Below are 23,119 nucleotides of genomic sequence, written 5' to 3'. Positions count from 1 at the left end.
GTGTGTTTTTATTTTTTTTTTAATTTTTTTTTTTTTTTATAATATCACAATGCTAAAGCTTATAACCTACAGATGATATTCTATCTAATTTTCTTGGTTTAGAGTGGAGATCCAATCGATATAGAATTTGAGGTTAAAGTAGAAGAAGAAGAGACATATGTGAGGGATGATCAGCAGTCTATGGAGGAGGATGGAATAACGGGGACATTTATAGAGGAGGACACTCCTACAGAGATCAGCACAGGTTGGTCATTAACACTAAATACATACATGACATAAATACATGTAATCCACCACTGATTACTGAATACCAATATTATGACTCCTGACCCCTGCGCTATATACTCTATGTTGTATTACAGACTTCTTCTCTATCCCCTCTACCGACTGCTACAGTATCTCACAAATGTAAGTACACCCCTCACATTTTGGAAATATTTTATTCTATCTTTTCATGTGACAACACTGAAGAAATTACACTTTGCTACAATGTAAAGTAGTGAGTGTACAGCTTGTATAACAGTGTCAATTTGCTGTCCCCTCAAAATAACTCAACACACAGCCATTAATGTTTAAACCGCTGGCAACAAAAGTGAGTACACCCCTGTGACAATGTCCAAATTTGGCCCAAAGTGTCAATATTTTGTGTGGCCACCATTATTTTCCCCTCTTGGGCATGGAGTTCACCAGAGCTTCACAGGTTGCCACTGGAGTCTTCTTCCACTCCTCCATGACAACATCACAGAGCTGGTGGATGTTAGAGACCTTGCGCTCCTCCATCTTCCATTTGAGGATGCCCCACAGATGCTCAATAGGGTTTAGGTCTGGAGACATGCTTGTCCAGTCCATCACCTTTAACCTCAGCTTCTTTAGCAAGGCAGTGGTCATCTTAGAGGTGTGTTTGGAGTCGTTATCATGTTGGAATACTGCCCTGCGACCCAGTCTCCGAAGGGAGGGGATCATGCTCTGCTTCAGTATGTCACAGTACATGTTGGCATTCATGGTTGCCTCAATGAACTGTAGATCCCCAGTGCCGGCAGCACTCATGCAGCCCCAGACCATGGCACTTCCACCACCATGCTTGATTGTAGGCAAGACACACTTGTCTTTGTACTCCTCACCTGGTAAGTTTATCTTGGTCTCATCAGATCACAGGGCATGGTTCCGGTAATCCATGTCCTTAGTCTGCTTGTCTTCAGCAAACTGTTTGTGGGCTTTCTTGTGCATCATCTTTAGAAGAGTCTTCCTTCTGGGATGACAGCCATGCAGACCAATTTAATGTAATGTGCGGCGTATGGTCTGAGCACTGACAGGCTGACCCCCCCCCCCCCCCAACCCTTCAACCCTTCAACCTCTGCAGCAATGCTGGCAGCACTCATATGTCTATTTCCCAAAGACAACCTCTGGATATGTCGCTGAGCACGTGCACTCAACTTCTTTGGTCCACCATGGCGAGGCCTGTTCTGAGTGGAACCTGTCCTGTTAAACCGCTGTACGGTCTTGGCCCCCGTGCTGCAGCTCAGTTTCAGGGTCTTGGCAATTTTCTTATAGCCTAGGCCATCTTTATGTAGAGCAGCAATTCTTTTTTTTCAGATCCTCAGAGAGTTCTTTGCCATGAGGTGCTATGTTAAACTTCCAGTGACCAGTATGAGAGAGTGAGAGCGATAACACCAAATTTTAATACTCCTGCCCCCATTCACACCTGAGACCTTGTAACACTAATGAGTCACATGACACCGGGGAGGGAAAATGGCTAATTGGGCCCAGTTCGGACATTGTCACTTAGGGGTGTACTCACTTTTGTTGCCAGCAGTTTAGACATTAATGGCTGTGTGTTGAGTTATTTTGAGGGGACAGCAAATTTACACTGTTATACAAGCTGTACACTCACTACTTTACATTGTAGCAAAGTGTCATTTCTTCAGTGTTGTCACATGAAAAGATAGAATAAAATATTTACACAAATGTGAGGGGTGTACTTACTTTTGTGAGATACTGTATAAACATAATATGGATTCTCTTTGTTACGCCCATTTCCTACCAGCTGGACATTTTATATCTGATGAAAAAATCAAATGAAAATGAAAATAAATTTCTTCCCCCAAATCTGTAGACAATAAGTGGGAAATAATAATCCAATCTGTGCGATATCACCGCGCCGTGTAACAATCAGACTTACAATTCAAAAATATGAAATCTATTAAACAGTGTCAGGAAATGAATAAATAGTAATGTGATCGTCCAATAAGAGGATAGAAATGTGTGTCATGTGACACGTGTCATCAGTCAGGGCCAATATAAATGATAAAGTGCGAGTGCAGAAATTGCAGATGAGAAAGGTGCTGGTGGTCACTTCCACTCACCTTCCCATCTGACTCCTGTGTTACCAGCGAGTCCCACAGATCCCTTCCCCCTCTAGGGATATCGCTCACTCCTCTCCTCCTTCCTCTTCCCCCGCGGTATATATGGGGGGGAGGGGGTAGAAAATAACACCCCCTCTAGTGCTCTCCGTCTATCTGCTTTATTCAACACTAAAATCCAAGATGATAGAATTACAAAGCCGGGACTTGAGCAGTGCGGACTAAACAAGCTTCACAATGTGATCCTTCACTCCGATACCCCTTCCCTGGGATGGCCGAGATGGGACGTCCCTGTGCAGGCTCCGCTCATATTTTCTACCCCCCCCCCATATATACTGTGGAGGAAGAGGAAGGAGGAGAGTAGGGAAATTATTTCCCACTTATTGTCTACAGATTTGGGGGAAGAAATGTATTTTCATTTTCTTTTGGGCTGCATTTGATTTGTTTTTGTGTTTAGTGAAAGAAACTTTCTGAATGTAAGCTGCCATTGGCTGAATGTTTCTGTGAATATTTATACACCATTCTTTACACTACATGATTGCACCGATTTATGCTTTAATTTATATCACATTTATATCTGATGATCTGATTGGAGGACAGACTTTTACATGTTGATAATAATGTAATAACATCCTCCAACTTTGGAACCTTAAACAGAAAGTGATAATGAGGGAGGAGTCAGTAACCCAATGATGGTGGTCTTCAGGATCAGTCCAGTCTTCATCTTGGTTGTTCTCCCCCCATCCTCACTCTCTGACCTCTGGTGGGGCTCAGCCCCGCTGTTATTCATGACTAAATCATGGACTAAAAAAGGAAGTGCAGGACTTCTTGTGTTGGGAAGATGGCAATGAGTGATAGAGGGGGAGGAGGACACTCATCCTATAATCCCCTCGTCACTGTCACTCCTATAAAAGACAGTTCTCGTTGTTTCCTCACTCTCTGACTAAGGTCCATAAATAAAGAAATGAACTGGTAGGAGATCAGAGGACCCATTTACTAGTTAACCTTGAGGGGGGAATTGTAAGATCCTCAGAGACAAAGCTGTCTGATGTGGGCTGAGTCCTGGTTTAGGGGAACCAATCTGCTGATGTCTAGTAATAATCTTTGTATTTCTATTTTAGTAGATGGACGGGAGATGAGGAAAACCTCAGAGGATTGTCTCACTTTGTCTCCAGACTGTAAAGTAGAAGATGAGGACATCACACAGTATAGTCCAGGAGAAAACCCGGCTACCTCAAATGTCCATCCGGCACCACATAGTGTAGATGGACCATCGTATTCCTCTTATCCTGAGGATCCTCAGACTGTGAGGGACAGTGCCGGTCCATCGTATTCCTCTTATCCTGAGGAGCCTCAGACTGTGAGGGACGGTGCCGGACCATCGTATTCCTCTTATCCTGAGGAACCTCAGACTGTGAGGGACGGTGCCGGACCATCGTATTCCTCTTATCCTGAGGAACCTCAGACTGTGAGGGATGGTGCCGTCCTTACAGCAGATAAGAGATTCTCCTGTACTGAGTGTGGGAAGTGTTTTCAGTCTAAATCCCATCTTATTAGGCATAAAAGATCTCACACTGGTGAGAAGCCGCATTTCTGTCCTGAGTGTGGGAAATCTTTTTCAGAGAAGTCCACTCTTTCCAAACATCAGAGATCTCACACAGGGGAAAAGCCATATTCCTGTCCTGAGTGCGGGAAATGTTTTTCACGCAAGTCCAATCTTTCCAGACATCAGAGATATCACACGGGGAAAAAGCCATATTCCTGTCCTGAGTGCGGGAAATGTTTTCCATGCAAGTCCAATCTTTCCACACATCAGAGATTGCACACTGGTGTGAAGCTGTATTCCTGTCCTGAGTGTGGGAAATGTTTTTCACAAAAGTCATATCTTTCCACACATCACAGATTGCACACTGGTGAGAAGCCATATTCCTGTCCTGAGTGCGGGAAATCTTTTTTAGATAAGTCCAATCTTTCCACACATCAGAGATCACACACGGGTGAGAAGCCATATTCCTGTCCTGAGTGCGGCAAATGTTTTTCAGAGAAGTCCGCTCTTTCCAGACATCAGAGATCGCACACTGGTGAGAAGCCATATTCCTGTCCTGAGTGCGGGAAATGTTTTTCAGATAAGTCCAATCTTTCCACACATCAGAGATCGCACACGGGGGAGAAACAAATTTCCTGTCCTGAGTGAGGGAAATGTTCCTCAATGAAGTCCTGTCTTCCTGTACATCAGGGGTCCCACACAAACCTGGAGGTGTATTGATGCCTTGAGTGCGGGAAATGTCTTCTATATTAATGTTGATGGACATGTGGGGAAGAAGCACACCCTGATATACACCTCAGATATACTCCATGGCTGATCTTCATCATGTAAGAAACACTTCATAAGTAGATCAGAGATCAGCAAAGACATGGATGAAGTGTTGTCCCGTTTTGGCCATTGATAGCAGGAGAAAATAAAAATGGAGTCCTTACCTTTCATTGTCTGAGTACATTTTGTGCGGGAAGATTTCACAAACACTTACAGATCTGGTTGTTATAAATGTGTTGATGAAATGTGACCCGCATTCCCCAGTCATTGTGAATTGGGATTTCCTATAATGGTCAGTTCCATCTAGTGGCTATAATGTGCTTTCCTGACAGATGTCCATGGCAGCATACGTTTGGGTAGCCCCGCCCTCATTCCTCCCCCATAAGACCCCTCCCCATAAATGTTCAGGATAAGCCAATGGTTGCGTTCCTTTCTTGTCCTCCTCACTTATAGGACCATTTCTGTATAAAGTTTTCCTACCTATTGGAAGTATTGGTGGGCAGGTCTGGTGCTGGGCAGCTGTGCGGGATGTCAGGAGCTTCCTTTGGTATCCAGAAGTCTTCCAGGATGTCTCGAGTGGTCATTGAGTCCCCAGCTATCAGCGGGGTGGTGTTATGGCACACATATGTAGAGGATCCATGCCTGGAGAGTGGGCCCTGCCATCGGCGGCCATTTGCATTGACTGGGAGCCCAGCTGTTAGCGGGTGGCCATTAAGTGTTAGACACGTGAAATTCGTTTCAGGGCGAATACAAATTCCGACAAATTTTTGGTTATTCCTAGATTCGGATGTATCCAAATCTCCCAATGAAATTGTAATGAATTTCCTTAAAATCTGTTAAAATTTGTTTTGTTTATTCATTTTCTAACGAATTCCAACTTTTCAGAACGATTCGAATTTGGATCAGTCAAAAAAAAAAAAAACGATCGACCGATGCAAATTCCGTGTGAAGAAATAGCTGGTTGTTAAGCAGGAAGCCGGCCGCCCGCATCCTTACCAACCATGACTCATCACCTGTCAGCGGGCTTCCCCACTGACAGATGAATGGAAAGAAAAGAATGCGGCATTGACTGGCAATAGAACAAAACGGTGTGCTCCCCTCCCCCTTTCCATACCAGACCCTTCGGTTAGGGATAGACGATATGTTTTTTTTCAGGGCTGATGCTGATATTTTGGTCACAATGTATCGGTATCGGCCGATATTTTGTACATTTAAAGTTTTGAAAAATGGAGACAATTTATTCATTTTTTTTGCAAACAGTGAGTTTATTGAGATTGCAGTACAGTACAAGATAAAAGAACATAAAAAACAAACTGAGCAAGTACATCATAACAGGCAACTTACACAGTGAACAGCAAGGTGCATGGGTCCAGAATACAACCAGTAGACATAGGGCGTAAAGGTCCGTTAACAGTGCGGGGTATATTGGTACACTTCATCATGTCTATATACACGTATGGGGGCATTGCACCCATCTATCCCAGATCTTATTGAACTTAAGGGGACACCCCCTGTGTTTGTAGAGTAGTTTATAAAAGGGAATAACATTATTTTCTTCCCGTGTCCACATGCCAAGGGTTGGGGGATTGTTCCTCATCCAGTTCCTGGCAATTAATTTCCTAGCCATATACAGCGTCTCCTGTAGGAAGGCAGTCGTGAATTTGTCCATGTCCCCATCCGGGTAAATACCAAGGAGACACTGTTTAGGAGCCAGTTGTAGTGGGAATCCCATTTTATCATGAAGGAAAGCTACCACCTGTTGCCAGTAGCCCCGGAGCTGAGGGCAGCTCCAGAGTAAGTGGAAAAAGGTGCCACCATCCGCACGGCACATCGGACATCCGGGGTCCTGGTCAGTCTGATATCTGGCCAGCTGGAGGGGTGTAAGATAGGCTCGATGAACGTCTGGGTAAGTCTATCGGACAATTTAGGGGATATCTTCTGACAGGTCTCCAGCGCCTCCTCCCACTCCTCTTCCTCTATGGGCCCTACGTCCGGTATCCAGCGGGTCTTAAGCTCATAGGCTATCTCGGTGGAGGAGGGCGTTTGGAGTTCAGCATAGAACAGGGAGATTAAATGCTTTGGTTACCGGCATTTGATTATTTTAAAATTGGTACAGGTTCAGGGTTAGGTGGAGCTTCTGAAAACTGAGTGCGGAATGCGTGTCTAAGTTGAAGGTATCTATAATACATGTGGTTGGGGAGTGAGAATTGCTCTCTCAGTTCCGCATATGTTTTCAGGGTACCTCCTACTAGTATATGATACAACATAAATACACCCCGTCTGCTCCACAATGAGGAGTCAGGGAGTAAGCACAATTCCCGAAGAGTCTTATTATGCCACAAAGGGGTGAGGTTGTGCAGTGGAGGACCTTTCAGTCGATCCATTACCACCTCCCACACACGGCTGTAATGGTAGAGTAGGGATTTAGGGTCCAGTCTTTCTCCCATCCCACGTATGCCCCGAAGTATAACTTTCAAGGGGTCTTTGGATAGGCATGCCCATTTAGAGCACAAAAGGGCCAGGAAGCGTTCCCTATCGGTTTTGTCAATGTGATACAATTGGGACAGCTGTGAAGCCAAATAATAAAGGTTAAGGTCTGGGAGCGCTACGCCACCCAAGGTTGTGGGGTTTTTAAGTTTCCACCAGGAGATTTTATGCCTACTTGATCCCCAGACAAAGGCCTTAAGGAGGGATCCCAATTGTTTGAAATGTTTAAGGGCTAAATATAGCGGAGAGTGTCATACAATGTACAACACCTTAGGAAGAAGGACCATTTTAATCAGATTTATCCTACCCGTTACCCCCAAAGGCAACCTGGACCACACCTGAATTTTGGACTTTACGAGCGGAAATAGGGGTTGGACATTATCTGAGACATAATCATGCGGGTGTATCGTAACGTGGACTCCCAGGTATTTGAAGCGGGGGACACATTGTAGGGTATGGTTTGCAGGGGTGACGTCTAGAGGATTTGCATCTATAGGGAGGACCTGCGACTTATCCCAATTGATTTGGAGACTGGAGAACCTACCAAAGCGTTCTATAAGGGACAGGGCCGTAAGCAGGGAATTGTCCGGGTCTGCCAGGTAAAGCAGGGTGTCATCAGCATACATGCTGAACTTTTCCGTGAGGGAACCCCTGCGGAGACCATGAATGTCAGGATGTGCCTTTATGCCGATAGCCAAGGGCTCCGCTGCCAGGGCATAGAGCAGGGGGGACAGAGGGCACCCCTGCCAAGTGCCCCTAGAAAGGGGAAACTCTGCAGAGGTCCAGCCGTTGGCCAGGACTCTTGCGACAGGGGCGCTATAGAGCAGCTGTACCCATTTCATAAAGTTGGGTCCAAAGCCATATCTCTCGAGGCATGCCCACAGGAAGGACCACTCCACCGAGTAAAAAGCTTTGGCCGTGTCCAGTGTCACCACCACCCTCCTGCCTTGGTTGTCATGTTCAGCTTAAAGGTTCATAAATAACCTGCGAAGGTTAAATGAGGTGTTTCTACCCGGCATGAAACCTGCTTGGTCAGGGTGGATAAGCGATAGTATGACTTGATTAAAACGGAGGGACAAAATTTTTGCCAGAATTTTAACATCCACCTGCAGGAGGGAGATCGGGCGGTATGACTCGGGGAGGTGGGGGTCTTTACCCAGTTTAGGTATTAACACTATCAACGCCTCTCTCATAGAGGGGGACAGGGCGAAATCCTCAAATAGTTGATTAAAGAGGGCGAGTAGTTTAGGGAATAGGAATTCAGAATATTGGGCGTGGAACTCCACCGGGAGACCGTCTAGGCCTGGAGATTTTGATCTGGGAAACCTGGACACGGCCTCTGCAATTTCATCCTCGGTGAGCAGTGCCTCCAGCAGCGCAGACTGCTCAGGCGACAACGTTAGGACAAGTGTGCAGGAAAGCGTGCATGTCCGAGCAGTCAGTTGGGGCTTTGGAAGTATAGGGATCACAAAAAAATGAGCAAAACCGTTCCGCAACCACTCTGGGATCCGTCAAAGGGGCACCCGAATCAGTTTTCAGGGAAATCACCACCGGAGGGCGGTCCTCACAGTGTACTAGGTAGGCTAGTAATTGCCCAGCGCATTCCCAGTGCGCGAAAAGCCTCTGCTTTTGGAAAAACAATTTCGTATTTGCCCGTTCATAGTCCAGTTGGCTCACTACCTTGGAAGTCAGCTTATACTGGGACTCGTTAGCTAGAGTAGGGTCAGTCAGAAAGGCGTGTTCGGCCGTGGCAAGGTTGGTGGTTGGCCGAGAGTAGGCGTCAGCGGAGTCCGCCTTAATAGCTTTGACACGGGACTGTAGGGTGGCTCTTACATGTAATTTAAATGCCTCCCACACTGCCCCTGGGGAGGCAGTGTGTTCGTTGTCATCAAAAAACTGACTCCAATTATCATCTAGAGGGTTCTCATCCACCATCAAGGTCAACCACGCCGGGTTAAGCCTCCAAGCTGGCGGCGGCCTACTATGGGGCAAAGATAATACGATCCAATATGGGCGGTGATCAGACATTGACCTGGGGGAGAAACCCACTTTTAGCAATCTGGGAAGTAGGGTCCGGGACAACAATATGAGGTCTATTCGGGACATGAGTGGTGAGTTGCGTAGAAGCAGGAGTACGACCTCTGGGAGGGGTACTGAGTACGCCACATATCCAGCAGCTCGAAACTCGCTAACAAACGTGCAAATCTGGTGCTCGAGGTCCAATCCGAAACCTGGGGTTAAGTGCCCGATCTGTCTAGAACAGGCTCAAGGACATTATTAAAGTCCCCAATCCAGACAGCCGGTAAGGCCGGGTGCTGGGTCAAAAAGGCAAAGCCCTCCAATATAACAGAACTGGAGAAGGGGGGTGGGACATAAAAGGCCATTATGAGCATGGGTTTCCAAAATATGGAAACACGTAGAAATACATATCTACCTTGGGGGTCGACATGAGATCCCAGAAGCTGGAAATGGACCGACTTGGCAACAAGGACGGCTACACCTCTGGAATGGGAGGTGTTTGCCAAATGATACGCCCAACCTACCCACGGGCGCTGAAGTGACAACTGCATGCGGCCCTCCAGATGAGTCTCAACCAGGACCAAGATATCCGCACTCAGCTGTTTAAGAGTACTGAAGACAGCCGTCCTCTTAATCTTATCCCTCATACCCCTGACGTTCTACGTCAGTATTTTCAGGGTGGCCATGACCATGGTATAAAACATAATGGGCAGCACAGTGGTGTAGTGGTTAGCACTTTTACCTAGCAGCAAGAGGGTCGCTGGTTCGAATCCCAACCACTACACTACCTGCCTGGAGTTTGCATGATCTCCCTGTGCCTGCGTGGGTTTCCTCCGGGTACTCTGGTTTCCTCCCACACTCCAAAGACATGCTGGTAGGTTAATTGGATACTGTATAAATTGGCCCTACTATGTATGTATGAATATGAGTTAGGGACCTTAGATTGTAAGCTCCTTGAGAGCAGGGACTGATGTGAATGTACAATGTATATGTAAAGCGCTGTGTAAATTGACAGCGCTATATAAGAACCTGAAATAAATAAAATAAATAATGGGGCAGAAGCCTCTAGGATCTCAGTCGCACCCCCGTTACAAGAATTAAGGGGGTAGCAGAAGAGGAGCAATATAAGACACTCATTGGCAGATATAGGTTGCACCGTAGTCCCTACACCATAAACATTGATAACATACATATATATATATATATGTAATGTACTTGCACATAAACAACATTTGCACTGATCTAAAATCTTCATCCCCCCCCCCCCACCCTGCCCTGCACCATCCCCAACTTGTGCGGGCTTGGATCCCTAAAAACCAGATGGAAAAAAAGTCCCTGATACATCCAAGAAGTTGCGGATAAGAAAAAAAAAGGTAAGGTGCCAGGGCCAGGCCGCATGCAAAGCATAGCGTAGTGCAAATCCATGTGTGGAAATGTGTGACTGGCCTGGTGAACATGAGCATATGCAAAAGGGTGAGGCAATAGATCAGGGCACATACACCTGACACAGCAGGTGCAAGGGGCGAGAAAAGACTCGCTGGGCAGCATAACCTGTGAGAGGGCTCAAAACAACATGGGGTGAGAGCAAAAAGAAGAGGGGGGGGGGGTAAAATTGGGGGAAACATGTTGAAAACAAAAGTGGAGCTTGAGTGTTCTGCTGGAACATGCGACTAGGTAGAGTCCCACGGACCATTGTATGGGATGACTGTGAGACTGCAGTAAACCTTGTGGAGGGATCCAGGAGCTGGAGTTCACTGTCAGGTGGGTAAACATAGTCCACAATAAGCAGAAGGCATCACAGAGGATATAAGCTCCCAAAGAGGCAGCTCCCAAAGAGGCAAAACAAGGTAATCCATTCAGGGGTGTCCAGCAGGGGGAATACAATGGGGGCAGGATGATGAGGTAGTGCCAGGGGGGCGAAAGAGGTTAGCAGCTACCTTAAACCAAGGGCCTCCAGGTGTTCCAGCCAGGCGATGGCAGATTCCAGATCATCAAAAAAGTGGACCCTATCTTCGCCTTCCACCCGAAGGCGGGCCGTGAACAGCATGGCGTACTTCACATGCTTAATCGGCGGTCTGCGCTTGGCCTCCATGAAACTTTTGCGGCGTCTCTGGACCTCCGCAGAAAAATCAGAGAAGACTGCGATCCTGCCATTCCCGAGCGGAATGTTCCCTTTCTCTCTTGCCAACCTCAGGATAGCGTCCCGGTCTTTATAATTGAGGAATTTCGCTATGAAAGTGCGTGGGGGAGCACCTTGGTGCGGTGGACGGCCCGACGGTGAGAAGGACTCCCGCCCATAAGTATGTATAAGCAAGTGTTCCAAATATGAGGTAGGGTCGGCGTCCTCTGACCCCTCAGGCAGGCCTATAAAGCGCAGATTGCAGCGGCGCAATCTGTTCTCCATGTCATCCTGTTTTTGTAGGATTTGTTGCACCTGTTGCAATCAGTTGCAGCTCTGCAGGGGGGGGGGGGGGGTCCTCAATCTCACTGATCCGGTGCTCAGTCTCAGTGACACGTTCTGTAACTTTTTTCATGTCCTGTCTAATCAGAGATGTATCTACCTTCACCTTCTAAATTTTTGCAGTGAGTGTCGTCTGACAGGTAGATATGGCTTCAAGCACCCTGGCCGTATCGGAACCCGCAGCCGTGCCCACCTCCTGACCCTGGGCAGCGCCATCTTGTGAGGAGCCTCCTTCTCTTGTCGGCGGTATTTTTCCAGCTTCGCCGCTGTTTCCGCTGCTTTCTTTGGCGGAGACATGATGCCGCGGGTGTCAGGAGTGTGCGGGAGGTGGATCAGGGTGTGTGTCGGCCGTGGGGCAGCAGGATGAAGAATAATAGGATAACTGTCCGGCGGAGCTCCCTTCACCCGCGTCTCACAGCATGCCACGCCAGGCCACGCCCTGAAGACAATTTTTTTACACAAATCTGGTACTGAACAAGTTAATATTTGTATAATGCTTAATGGCTGGCTGGCACCCTGTGGTGGCTGACTGGCTTGCTGGCACCCTGTGGTGGGTGGATGGCTGGCTGGCTGGCACCCTGTGGTCAATGGCTGGCTGGTACCCTGTGGTGGCTGGCTGGCACCCTGTGGTGTGTGGGTGGCTGGTACAGGGCCTGTGGGTGGCTGGCTGGTACAGGGCCTGTGGGTGGCTGGCTGTCTGGCACCCTGTGGTGGGTCGGTGGCTGTCTGGCACCCTGTAGTGAGTCGTGGCTGCCTGGCACCCTGTGGTGGGTGGGTGGCTGGCTGGTACCCTGTGGTGGATGGCTGGCCGGCACAGGGGCTGTGGTGGCTGGCTGGAAGAGAGCTGCCCCAAAGCACCCCCCCCCATGTTGAGGGCATGTGGCCTGGTATGGGTTAGGAGGGGGGGCACTTGTTGTCCCCCCTTGTCTGACCTGCCGAACTGCATGCTCAGAGGTCTGGTATGGATTTTGGGGGGACCCCCACGCCATTTATTTTAAACATTTTTCTGTTGCTGGGCAATACCGGCATTCTTTTCTTTCCATTCATCTATCAGTGGGGAAGCCCGCTGACAGCTGATGAGTCATGGTTGGTAAGGATGCGGGCAGCCGGCTTCCCAGCCCCCTGCTTAACAACCAGCTATTTCTTCACACAGAATGCGAATCAGTCGATCGTTTCTCAACCATTCAGAATCCCAATCGTTCTCAAAGCGTGAAATGAAACAAGCTCTAGAAAGCAAAATAAAATAACTAAACAGATTTATCTGAAATAAAACAAACATTTCCATTCTGCAGATGTCTATGATGTTCAGCCAAAATATTAATTAATATGGTAATTCATGTTGAATGTTTAAATAGAGAGAAAGCAGTATGGCGGGTTTGCTATGACTAAATGCTTGTAGTGTGAAACGCGTTGACAGTCTCATCACTCCTGCCATGTTGTCACTTCTGGATATATTCTAATAAAGGAGTATTTTGTTGGAGCATGGTTGTCCATTCAAGTTTCTTTTGATGCCTCAGTGACCAGCTGGACTTGCACTGATTGTGTGAGCAGAATAATGTGCACCAACCTAGAATGGGATATATTTGCGGGTTATCTTCACTAGTTTATTATTTTCCTCTTTATTATTTTATCTTCTGATTCTTCAATCAGCCCTCGCTGTCTTCTACTGTCTACACAGAAGCAGTGTACCCGGATCGGTGCAACCTTGGGAGCTGTACTCTGACCCCCACGCTCTGGAAATGCCCTGTAATGTTGTTTCAGGCATTGGATCCAGCATGAGGCGCTCCCTATGGCACTTGGTGCAATGTGTTGAGTTAGCCACAGGGTGCTATACAGGTCCAGGGTTGTAGTTCATCACTATGGAACCTCATAACTATGGAACCCAGTCCCTGAGGACCTCTTTGGGGGTATGCCCACCATGACGATTAAAGCATGGACCTTATATACAGTTCAGTATTCAGGACAGATAAGACAGGGTCACTCTGTAACTTTGACCATTACTCTATAAAACATTACTAAGTCTGGAATGTATTCCCCTTACGGTGTAAGCTTTTCAAACTTGGCGCTAAAATTCAGAGCTCAGTCTCAGGTGATCACACCACTGGTCACACCCTTTAATGCCACTTCCACCTAGAGTCCTGATAAGGTACTCCGGTGCCCTTTCACCACTCGTTGCAGGACAACACCTGGGTTACCACGTACTCCTTTCAGACACACTGCACCCTATCTCCTGCACCCTATTCCATGAGTACCCCACAGGGGGATACCCTCTCTTGTAGCTATGGTGGAGACCAGGAGAAAGGGAGCCAATTCTAAATCACAGGAGATTGGCTCTGCCAAAGGTCCGCTCAATACTACGCCTTGGAGTGACAATGTGTCCCTTGTACCAGAGTAGGACCCAGTTTTACCACCAATGTCTGTATCCGGTTCTAGCTCTATCTCAGGCACACAACATGTGGCCTACCTGACAAAAGCAGAATTTTCTGTCGCCTTTTTTCCCTATGATGTGTAAGCTAGAAGCTCATTCTAGAAGAGTGGTGCAAATTGAACAGAAGGACAGAGCAGCGGAATGTCTTAGTGGTCATCACCTTGCAGCACTGGGTTGCGCTGTCCAAACCCCAACTGGGACACTTCTACCTGCACTGCAGGATGTCAGATTAGGCAATTACGAAGAGGAAGAGCTTTTCCAGCATAATAAGTCGGGATTTTCATTCAGCGGCAACATGAGAGAACGCAGTTAGGGCACTTCTAGCACTGACTGTATGTAATGGTAAGGGGTGCTGGAGTGTGCTGCAGGGTCTATTGATGCTCGCTGCTGGGGGGGGGGGGTCTGTTCTAGATGGAGGGGATCTATTTTGGCAGGGGGTCTTTTGTTGCTAAGGAGGTCTATTATTGCTGGGGGAGGACCTACTATTGCTGGGGGGTGGGTCTTAAATTTCTGGGGGGTCAGTTGTTGCTGGGAGGGGTCTATTGATGCTGGCTGTGGGGAGACCTGTTTTTGCAGCCAGTAGTTTATTATTTGCCAGGGGGGAATTCTGTTATGGGTGGTCCATTGTTGTTAGGGGATCTTTCGTTACCGGCTGCAGGGAATCTATTTTACTGTTTTTTCTTGTTATCATTACCAAATTCCACACAAATTACTCAGCACCACAAAATGATACCTGGTTCTGTATTGTCTAAAAGGGCAGCACTTGGAGGTGGGTAGAGGTCGGAACCAAGAAATGGTGGAACCAAGGAATGGTGCTCAGAGGTGGGTAGGGGTTGGAACCCAGGAATGGTGCTCGGAGGTGGGTAGGGGTTGGAACCAAGGAATGGTGCTCAGAGGTGGGTAGGGACAGAGAAAGAGGTAGTACCTGCACCTATTCTTTGGGAAAACAAGCCCTGATAATGAGTCACCTATTTGCTTGATGTGGCCTTCGTGAGCTTAGCTTAGAGTTGTCATTGGAGGATGCTGTGTCCTTCAAGGATATACTCAGTCATGATAATTGGGTGTGTCCTTGGGGAGGGGGGGGTGCAGCATCTTCTGGTGGTAACTTCATGTGTTGGTCTTGTTCTTTGGGGGTATATCTGTCAGCAGGTGCAGCCTGTGAACCTGCCTTAACCCTTGCCTCTTTTCCAATGCAATGGAAGATGGAATGAGAAATATTGATTCTATCCTAAAGAATAATAGAGTAATGGTCAGAGGTACAGGGTGACCCTGTCTTATCTGTCCAAAATGCTGGACTGTATATAAAGTCCATGCTTTACCACCAATGTCCGTTTCTGGTTCTAGCTCTTTCTCAGACGCACAACATGTGGGCTACCTGACCAAAGCAGAATTTTCTGTTGCCATTCCTTGGACAGATTACGTCTTAATACGGCCATCTTTGTCCAGAGCTCCAAAACTCCCCGCCTCTTCTCCATATCCAGCTTCCCAACCAGAGTCAGATCCCGATATGCCGGTCCTAGAGGATGCAGAGACAGGAGGGAATGGGGAGGATATGGATGCCATACTGGAGGAAGGTGCAGAGGATTTCTCTCCCCCACATTGTCATTATAATGAAGAAGGACCTTCACACAACATGCTTGCTAACACTGAAAAGCTCATTTCCTGTGTCTGCAAAATCCTTGACATTATACCAATGAGAAGAAGATTGGGATTCTGGCACTCCATATGGTTTATGTCTCTACAAATAAGCGGATGCTTAGTGGTGTGCGGACATTATGCTCCTGTATTAAACCACTTCCCGCCCAACGACCTCAAATGACTTCATGGACTTTGAGTGAAGATATCTGGATGATGGGTGGAGCTACAGGCATCATTCATATATCTTTTTTTTCTGCCGGTGATTCCCTGCACTGTAAAACCAATCATATGGGCTGTTCAGCTGCTTGATTGTTTTTACAGGCGCCGCCCTCCAGAAAGTAAAAAAATATTGTTTTTTTTTTTTCAAAGTTGTCGGTCATTTTTTGTTTATAGCGCAAAAAAAAAAAAAAAACCCGCAGAGGTGATCAAATAACCCCCAAAAGAAATCTCTATTTGTAGGAAAAAAAGGACTTTGATTTTATTTGGGTACAGCGTCGCACGACCGCGCAATTTTCAGTTAAATTAACGCAGTGCCGTATCGCAAAAAATGGCCTGGTCACGAAGGGGGGTAAATCTTCCGGGGCTGAACTTGTTAACTGACAATTGCGCGGTCGTGCGACTCTCTACCCAAATAAAATTGATGTCCCTTTTTTCCTACAATTAGAGATTTCTTTTGGGGGTATTTGATCTCCTCTGCGGTTTTAAAGTTTTGCACTATAAGCAAAAAAGAAAACAATATTTTTACTTTCTGCTATAAAACATCCAATAAAAAATGTTCAAAAATCAAATTTCTTCATCAATTTATGCCAATATGTATTCTGCTACATGTTTTTGTTTAAAATAAATCTCAATAAGCATATATTAATTGGTTTGCGCAAAAGTTATCTCATCTATAAACTATGGGATATATTTATGGAATTTTTATTTTTTTACTAGTAATAACGGCGATCGGTGACTTACAGCGGGACTTTATTGCGGCGGACAAATCAGACACTAACTGACACTTTGTGGGACCAAGTGACACCAATACAGTGATCAGTGCTAAAAATATGCACTGTCACTGTACTAATGACACTGGCTGGGAAGGAGCGCGATCAAACAGTTAAATGTGTGCCTAGCCAGTCTTTGTGTATTGGGGGGAGGTGCTTTTACTAGGGGAAGGCATGGATCAGTGCCTCTGCTTTGCAGGAACATAGGATCCATGCCTTCCCTACTGACAGAACGGCAATCTGCCTTGTGTACATAGACGGATTTCCATTCTGCCTGTGTACCAAAAGATCAGCGGGTGCTGGCGGACATCGCGTCTGCGAGACCTGCTGTGTGGAATCACATGGGTAGTGAGCCGCTGGCAGCGCACACTTGTGCACGCTACCTGGAAGTGCAGGATCACATTTATATACGGGGTTCTGAGCAGCACAGCCGCCCTGTAGCAATAAAACTGCTATAGGGAGGTCAGAAAGTGGTAAAGACTTTTTTCTTTCACACCACCAAATTTTGAGTCCCTCTAAATGACATTCCAAACTCTGAATCTAGTAGGTGTTTAAAAGGGGTCCTTAAAGCAAAGAAACCAAAAACAACCGTGTGAGGTCAGCCAGGAAATAAATACCAAACTGTTAATCCGAGCATGCGGCCTGCCTGGCCAGGAAGTGGTGACCAGGGTGGTGAGTGTATGATGGTAATAGGCAGTAATATATTTCTCTCCCCCTTGGTGGGAGTGGAGATGACCCCCATCTATAAGGATATACAGTACATACACACACAGCACAAGGCCGTGTTCACACTACAAGACGTTTCTTGGGGCAGCAGTTCCTCTGAGCTCCACAAGGTGGTGATCTCACTTCGACCCAGACAGGAAGTCTCTATGGAAGTCAGGAAGTGATGTCACAGGAAGTGATGTCAGTTATAGACAGGAAGTGATGTCAAGTATAAAAGAGACGTTTTCGGGTGAAAGGTGAGTTGGGAGGAATTACAGAGTAGACATTGTTGGACGTGGCAGCAGATGAGGTAATGGGATCTCATTTTCTATTTTACACCCAGTAACCCCCCCCCCCCCCCCCCGTCCTCTTTCTCCATAGTCACTGTGACCTCTCTTATCTCCAGCAGATGATGATACACACATATATAGTGTGGAAACCTAGAGTAACCCCTTCAGGGTCAGAACATTCCTCCACTTATGGGGGTCGGAAAATTGTCTTCATTCTGGAGATTCGTCACCTTTCCCACCAATCATCTTCTCACCTTAGCAGTCTCTTGTAACGAGGGATGAGATTCGGATTCGGGTTCTCCTGAAATTTGCCCTTTCACACCCTTCCTCTGAAGATACAAATATCCCCATGCCTCACTACATTAACCATGTGTCTGCCCCTCCTGTAGTCCCAGGATCGGCATTGTGGATGGAGTGGAGGGTGATCAGTTCTCAGATCTCCTCTCTGGTGTATGAATCCAGAAGAGACGAGCATTTCATCATTTCCATGTTCAGTGCCATCATTCCCCGGTCACTGTGGTCAGTGAAGAAGCTGGTTGATCCTGATCTGTATTTTATCAGCTTCACTGGGTTCCATAGGTGAAGTTGGAGATCTAATAGACCCCTAATGTCTCCTTAAGGAGGACCTTTCATTTATATTACGCTGTCTCAAAGGGGGGTATTGGCCGCACACTAGAGTGAGAGCAATGATTCTGGGGCCGTTATTACCGGGTTTCTCTAAACGAATGACCTGTAGGAGCTTTTATAGCGTTGTCTTTGCACCATGTTGGGTAGTGAATTTAGACACAATTTTATGGGGACACACAGTTTTAAGAGTTGACAAAAACCTCAAATAAGCATTTAACCCTCGTATAATGTGGGCAGCCCCACTTCAAGGGTTACATGGTCATTTTGGTGTAGGGAACCAGTAAAAGCACTTTTACTTATCCGATCGTCTGATCCCTCAATACCGGCACTCTTCTCTACTCCCGTACACTCTGGCAGTGGACTGTCCCTCCTCCTGTCCAATCAAGGGCTATGGGCTCTGCATTGGTCTTGATGGTCTCCGAGAACCTGTGACCACTGTTTATAAAAAGATCCCCCTAAGTAACCCAATCTAGATGTTCCAATTCCCACTAGGGGCAACCCACCTATAACCCCTTATATCCCCATCCTAATATTGTCCATCCAATGCAATCCAGATAATTCTTCATTATCCGTCTACAGAGAAACCCGCATAGATCACATGACCACACCAATGAGAATGGAGGAGGATCGGAGTCACGTGACTGAGAGGTTATTAAGCCACACCCTGGAGATCATCTACCTGCTGATCGGAGAGGTGAGGAGGATTTTGGGAGGTCACATGACATCACTCTTATCTCTATTAATAAAACACAGGCCTGACCAGAGAGGTGAGGAGGAATCTAGGAGGTCACATGACATTACTCTTATCTAGTCTGGTCAAAAGACCATGTTCTTATTATAGACATGTAGATGATGTCAGATGATTGATATCTCTTTATCTTTCTCCTGATCTGTAGGATTGTGTTGTAGTGAAGAAGTCTAATGGGGAGCCAATCTCAGGAGGATGGAGCAGGACTCAGAGCCCCACCATGGTGCCTCCAGCTCGTTCTCCGATACCTGACAGGAACAAAGAGCAGAAGATCCTGGAATTGACCACCATGATGGTCCATCTGCTGACAGGAGAGGTGAGCGGTGCTGGGAATTCTGGGACATTATCCAGTAATAGACAAGGGATGTGTCTGGATGGTGACTGTATCATTGTGTGTGTCAGGTTCCTATAAGGTGTCAGGATGTCACTGTCTATTTCTCCATGGAGGAGTGGGAGTATTTAGAAGGACACAAGGATCTCTACAAGGACGTCATGATGGAGAATCAGCCGCCCCTCACATCACCGGGTAAGAGGAGACTTTATTGTAAAGGAGAGAACAGTACGGAGGGTCCACCTAGATCCCCCATCATCTGATAAACACATAGAAACAATGTATTCAGTCAGTGTGTGTGTTTCCTACAGATGGATCCAGTAATGGGAACCCACCAGAGAGATGTCCCCGTCCTCTGTATTCCCGGGATTCCACACAGGAAGGTCACACCATCCCTCACCATCATCAGGTAGATGAGGAACAATCACTGATAGTATCATTAGGATCTGTACATTATCTGCATTGTTACCATTGATGTCATTTTTATTATATATTCAGAGTGGAGACCTGAGAGATTCTAAAGTTGAGGTTAAAGAAGAGATAAAAGAGGAGGATGATGAGGATGGGGTGATGGAGGAGTCAGAGTTTCTAAAGGAAAGCAAAGATCTGTATCAGGACACCATGGAGGAGTCATCCAGCTACAGAAACCCACCAGAGAGATGTCCCAGTCCTCTGTATTCCCGGGATTCCACACAGGAAGGTCACACCATCCCTCAATGTTACAAGGTTGGTGGATTGGAGCATCTAGAACAAGGACTTCTGAAGAGGATGTGTTTTTTTTTTTTTTTTATAATATCACAATATTAAAGCTTATAACTTTCAGATGATATTTGCTCTAATTTTCTTGGTTTAGAGTGGAGATCCAATCGATATAGAATTTGAGGTGAAAACAGAAGAAGAAGAGACGTATGTGAGGGATGATCAGCAGTCTATGGAGGAGGATGTAATAATGGGGACATTTATAGAGGAGGACACTCCTACAGAGATCAGCACAGGTGGGTCATTAACACTAAATACATACATGACATAAATACATGTAATCCACCACTGATTACTGAATACCAATATTATGAGTCCTGACCCCTGCGCTATATACTCTATGTTGTACATTACATACTCCTGTTCACTGCACTATATACTCTTTGTTGTACATTACATACTCCTGACTAATGCTCTCTCTCCTTTACCCACTGGTACAGTATCTCACAAAAGTAAGTACACCCCTCACATTTCTGTAAATATTTTATTCTATCTTTTCATGTGACAACACTGAAGCAATGACACTTTACATTGTAGCAAAGTAGTGAGTGTACAGCTTGTATAACAGTGTAAATTTTCTGTCCCCCTCAAAATAACTCAACACACAGCCAATTCATGTCTAAACTGCTGGCAACAAAAGTGAGTACACCCCTAAGTGACAATGTCCAAATTTGGCCCAAAGTATCAATATTTTGTCTTGCCACCATTATTTTCCCCTCTTGGGCATGGAGTTCACCAGAGCTTCACAGGTTGCCACTGAAGTCCTCTTCCACTCCTCCATGACGACATCACGGAGCACGGATCACTGTCACTCCTATAAAAGACAGTTCTCGTTGTTTCCTCACTCTCTGACTAAGGTCCATGAATTATATTTGATTTTTTATTTGTTTTTGTGTTTAGTGAAAGAAACTTTCTGAATGTAAGCTGCCATCGGGTGAATGTTTCTGTGAATATTTATACACCATTCTTTACACTACATGATTGTACCGATTTATTATTTATTTTATATCCCATTTTATATCTGATGATCTGATTGGAGGACAGACTTTTACATGTTGATAATAATGTGATAACATCCTCCAACTTTGGAACCTTAAACAGAAAGTGATAATGAGGGAGGAGTAAGTAACCCAATGATGGAGGTCTTCAGGATCAGTCCAGTCTTCATCTTGGTTGTTCTCCCCCCATCCTCACTCTCTGACCTCTGGTGGGGCTCAGCCCCGCTGTTATTCAGGACTAAATCATGGACTAAATAAGGAAGGGCGGGACTTCTTGTGTTGGGAAGATGGCAATGAGTGATAGAGGGAGACGGGACGCTCGTCCTATAATCTCCTCATCACTGTCACTCCTATAAAATACAGTTCTCATTGTTTCTTCACTCTCTGACTAAGGTCCATGAATAAAGAGATGAACTGGTAGGAGATCAGAGGACCCATTTACTAGTTACCTTGAGGGTGGAATTGTAAGATCCTCAGAGACAAAGCTGCCTGATGTGGGCGGAGTCCTGGTTTAGGAGAACCAATCTGCTGATGTCTAGTAATAATCTTTGTATTTCTATTTTAGTAGATGGACGGGAGATGAGGAAAACCTCAGAGGATTGTCTCACTTTGTCTCCAGACTGTAAAGTAGAAGATGAGGACATCACACAGTATAGTCCAGGAGAAGACCCGGCTACCTCAAATGTCCATCCGGCACCACACAGTGTAGATGGACCATCATATTCCTCTTATCCTGAGGAACCTCAGACTGCGAGGGACGGTGCCGGACCATCGTATTCCTCTTATCCTGAGGAACCTCAGACTGTGAGGGACGGTGCCTTCCTTACAACAGATAAGAGGTTCTCCTGTACTAAGTGCGGGAAGTGTTTCAGTTTTAAATCCAATCTTAATGTGCATAAAAGATCTCACACAGGGGAGAAGCTGTATTCCTGTCCTGAGTGCGGGAAATGTTTTTCAAAGAAGTCCACTCTTTGCAAACATCAGAGATTGCACACTGGTGAGAAGCCGTATTCCTGTCCTGAGTGTGGGAAATGTTTTTCACAAAAGTCCACTCTTTGCAAACATCAGAGATTGCACACTGGTGAGAAACCGTATTCCTGTCCTGAGTGCGGGAAATGTTTTTCAGTGAAGTCCAATCTTTCCACTCATCAGAGATTGCACACTGGTGAGAAGCCGTATTCCTGTCCTGAGTGCGGGAAATGTTTTTCACAAAAGTCCACTCTTTGCAAACATCAGAGATTGCACACTGGTGAGAAACCGTATTCCTGTCCTGAGTGCGGGAAATGTTTTTCAGTGAAGTCCAATCTTTCCACACATCAGAAATCTCACACTGGTGAGAAGCTGCATTCCTGTCCTGAGTGCGGGAAATGTTTTGCACAGAAGTCCAATCTTTCTGTGCATCAGAGATTGCACACTGGTAAAAAGTTGTATTCTTGTCCTAAGTGCGAGAAATGTTTTGCACAGAAGTCCAATCTTTCTGTGCATCAGAAATTGCACTATGGTGAGAAGTCGTATTCCTGTCCTGAGTGTGGGAAATGTTTCTCACAGAAGTCTAGTCTTAACACACATCATCGATCTCACACGGGGGAGAAGCCGTATTCCATTCCTGAGTGAGGAATTGTTCCTCACTGAAGTCCTGTCTTCCTGTACATCAGGGATTCCACACAACCCTGGAGGTGTATTAGTGCCTTGAGTGCGGGAAATGTCTTCTATATGAATGTTGGTGGACATGTGTGGAAGAAGCACACCCTGATATACACCTCAGATATACTCCATGGCTGATCTTCATCATGTAAGAAACACTTCATAAGGAGATCAGAGATCACCAGAGACATGGATGAAGTGTTGTCCCGTGTTGGCCATTGATCGCAGGAGAAAAATAAAAATGGAGTCCTTACCTTTCATTGGCTGAGTACATTTTGTGCGGGAAGATTTCACAAACACTTACAGGTCTGGTTGTTATAA

General features: G+C 46.2%; 2 protein-coding genes across 2 annotated transcripts in view; both read left to right on the top strand.

The window, feature by feature from the left end:
* Positions 1 to 23,119, top strand: part of LOC309550692 (uncharacterized protein) — a 388,598-nt gene that overhangs the window by 343,998 nt on the left and 21,481 nt on the right. The window lies entirely within an intron of this gene.
* On the top strand, positions 349 to 4,554 carry LOC309548706 (uncharacterized protein; the record flags this gene model as incomplete). Its single annotated transcript, XM_082248664.1, has 2 exons — positions 349 to 395; positions 3,621 to 4,554. 2 exons carry the CDS (start codon positions 349 to 351, stop codon positions 4,552 to 4,554), a joined length of 981 nt encoding a protein of 326 aa, XP_082104790.1.

The sequence above is a fragment of the Pelophylax lessonae genome, assembly GCF_965119305.1.
Source record: "Pelophylax lessonae genome assembly, chromosome: 3".
In the NCBI taxonomy this organism is placed as follows: domain Eukaryota; kingdom Metazoa; phylum Chordata; class Amphibia; order Anura; family Ranidae; genus Pelophylax; species Pelophylax lessonae.
Note: the sequence above shows the minus strand (reverse complement) of the source record. Positions and strands in the feature narration are given on the sequence as shown.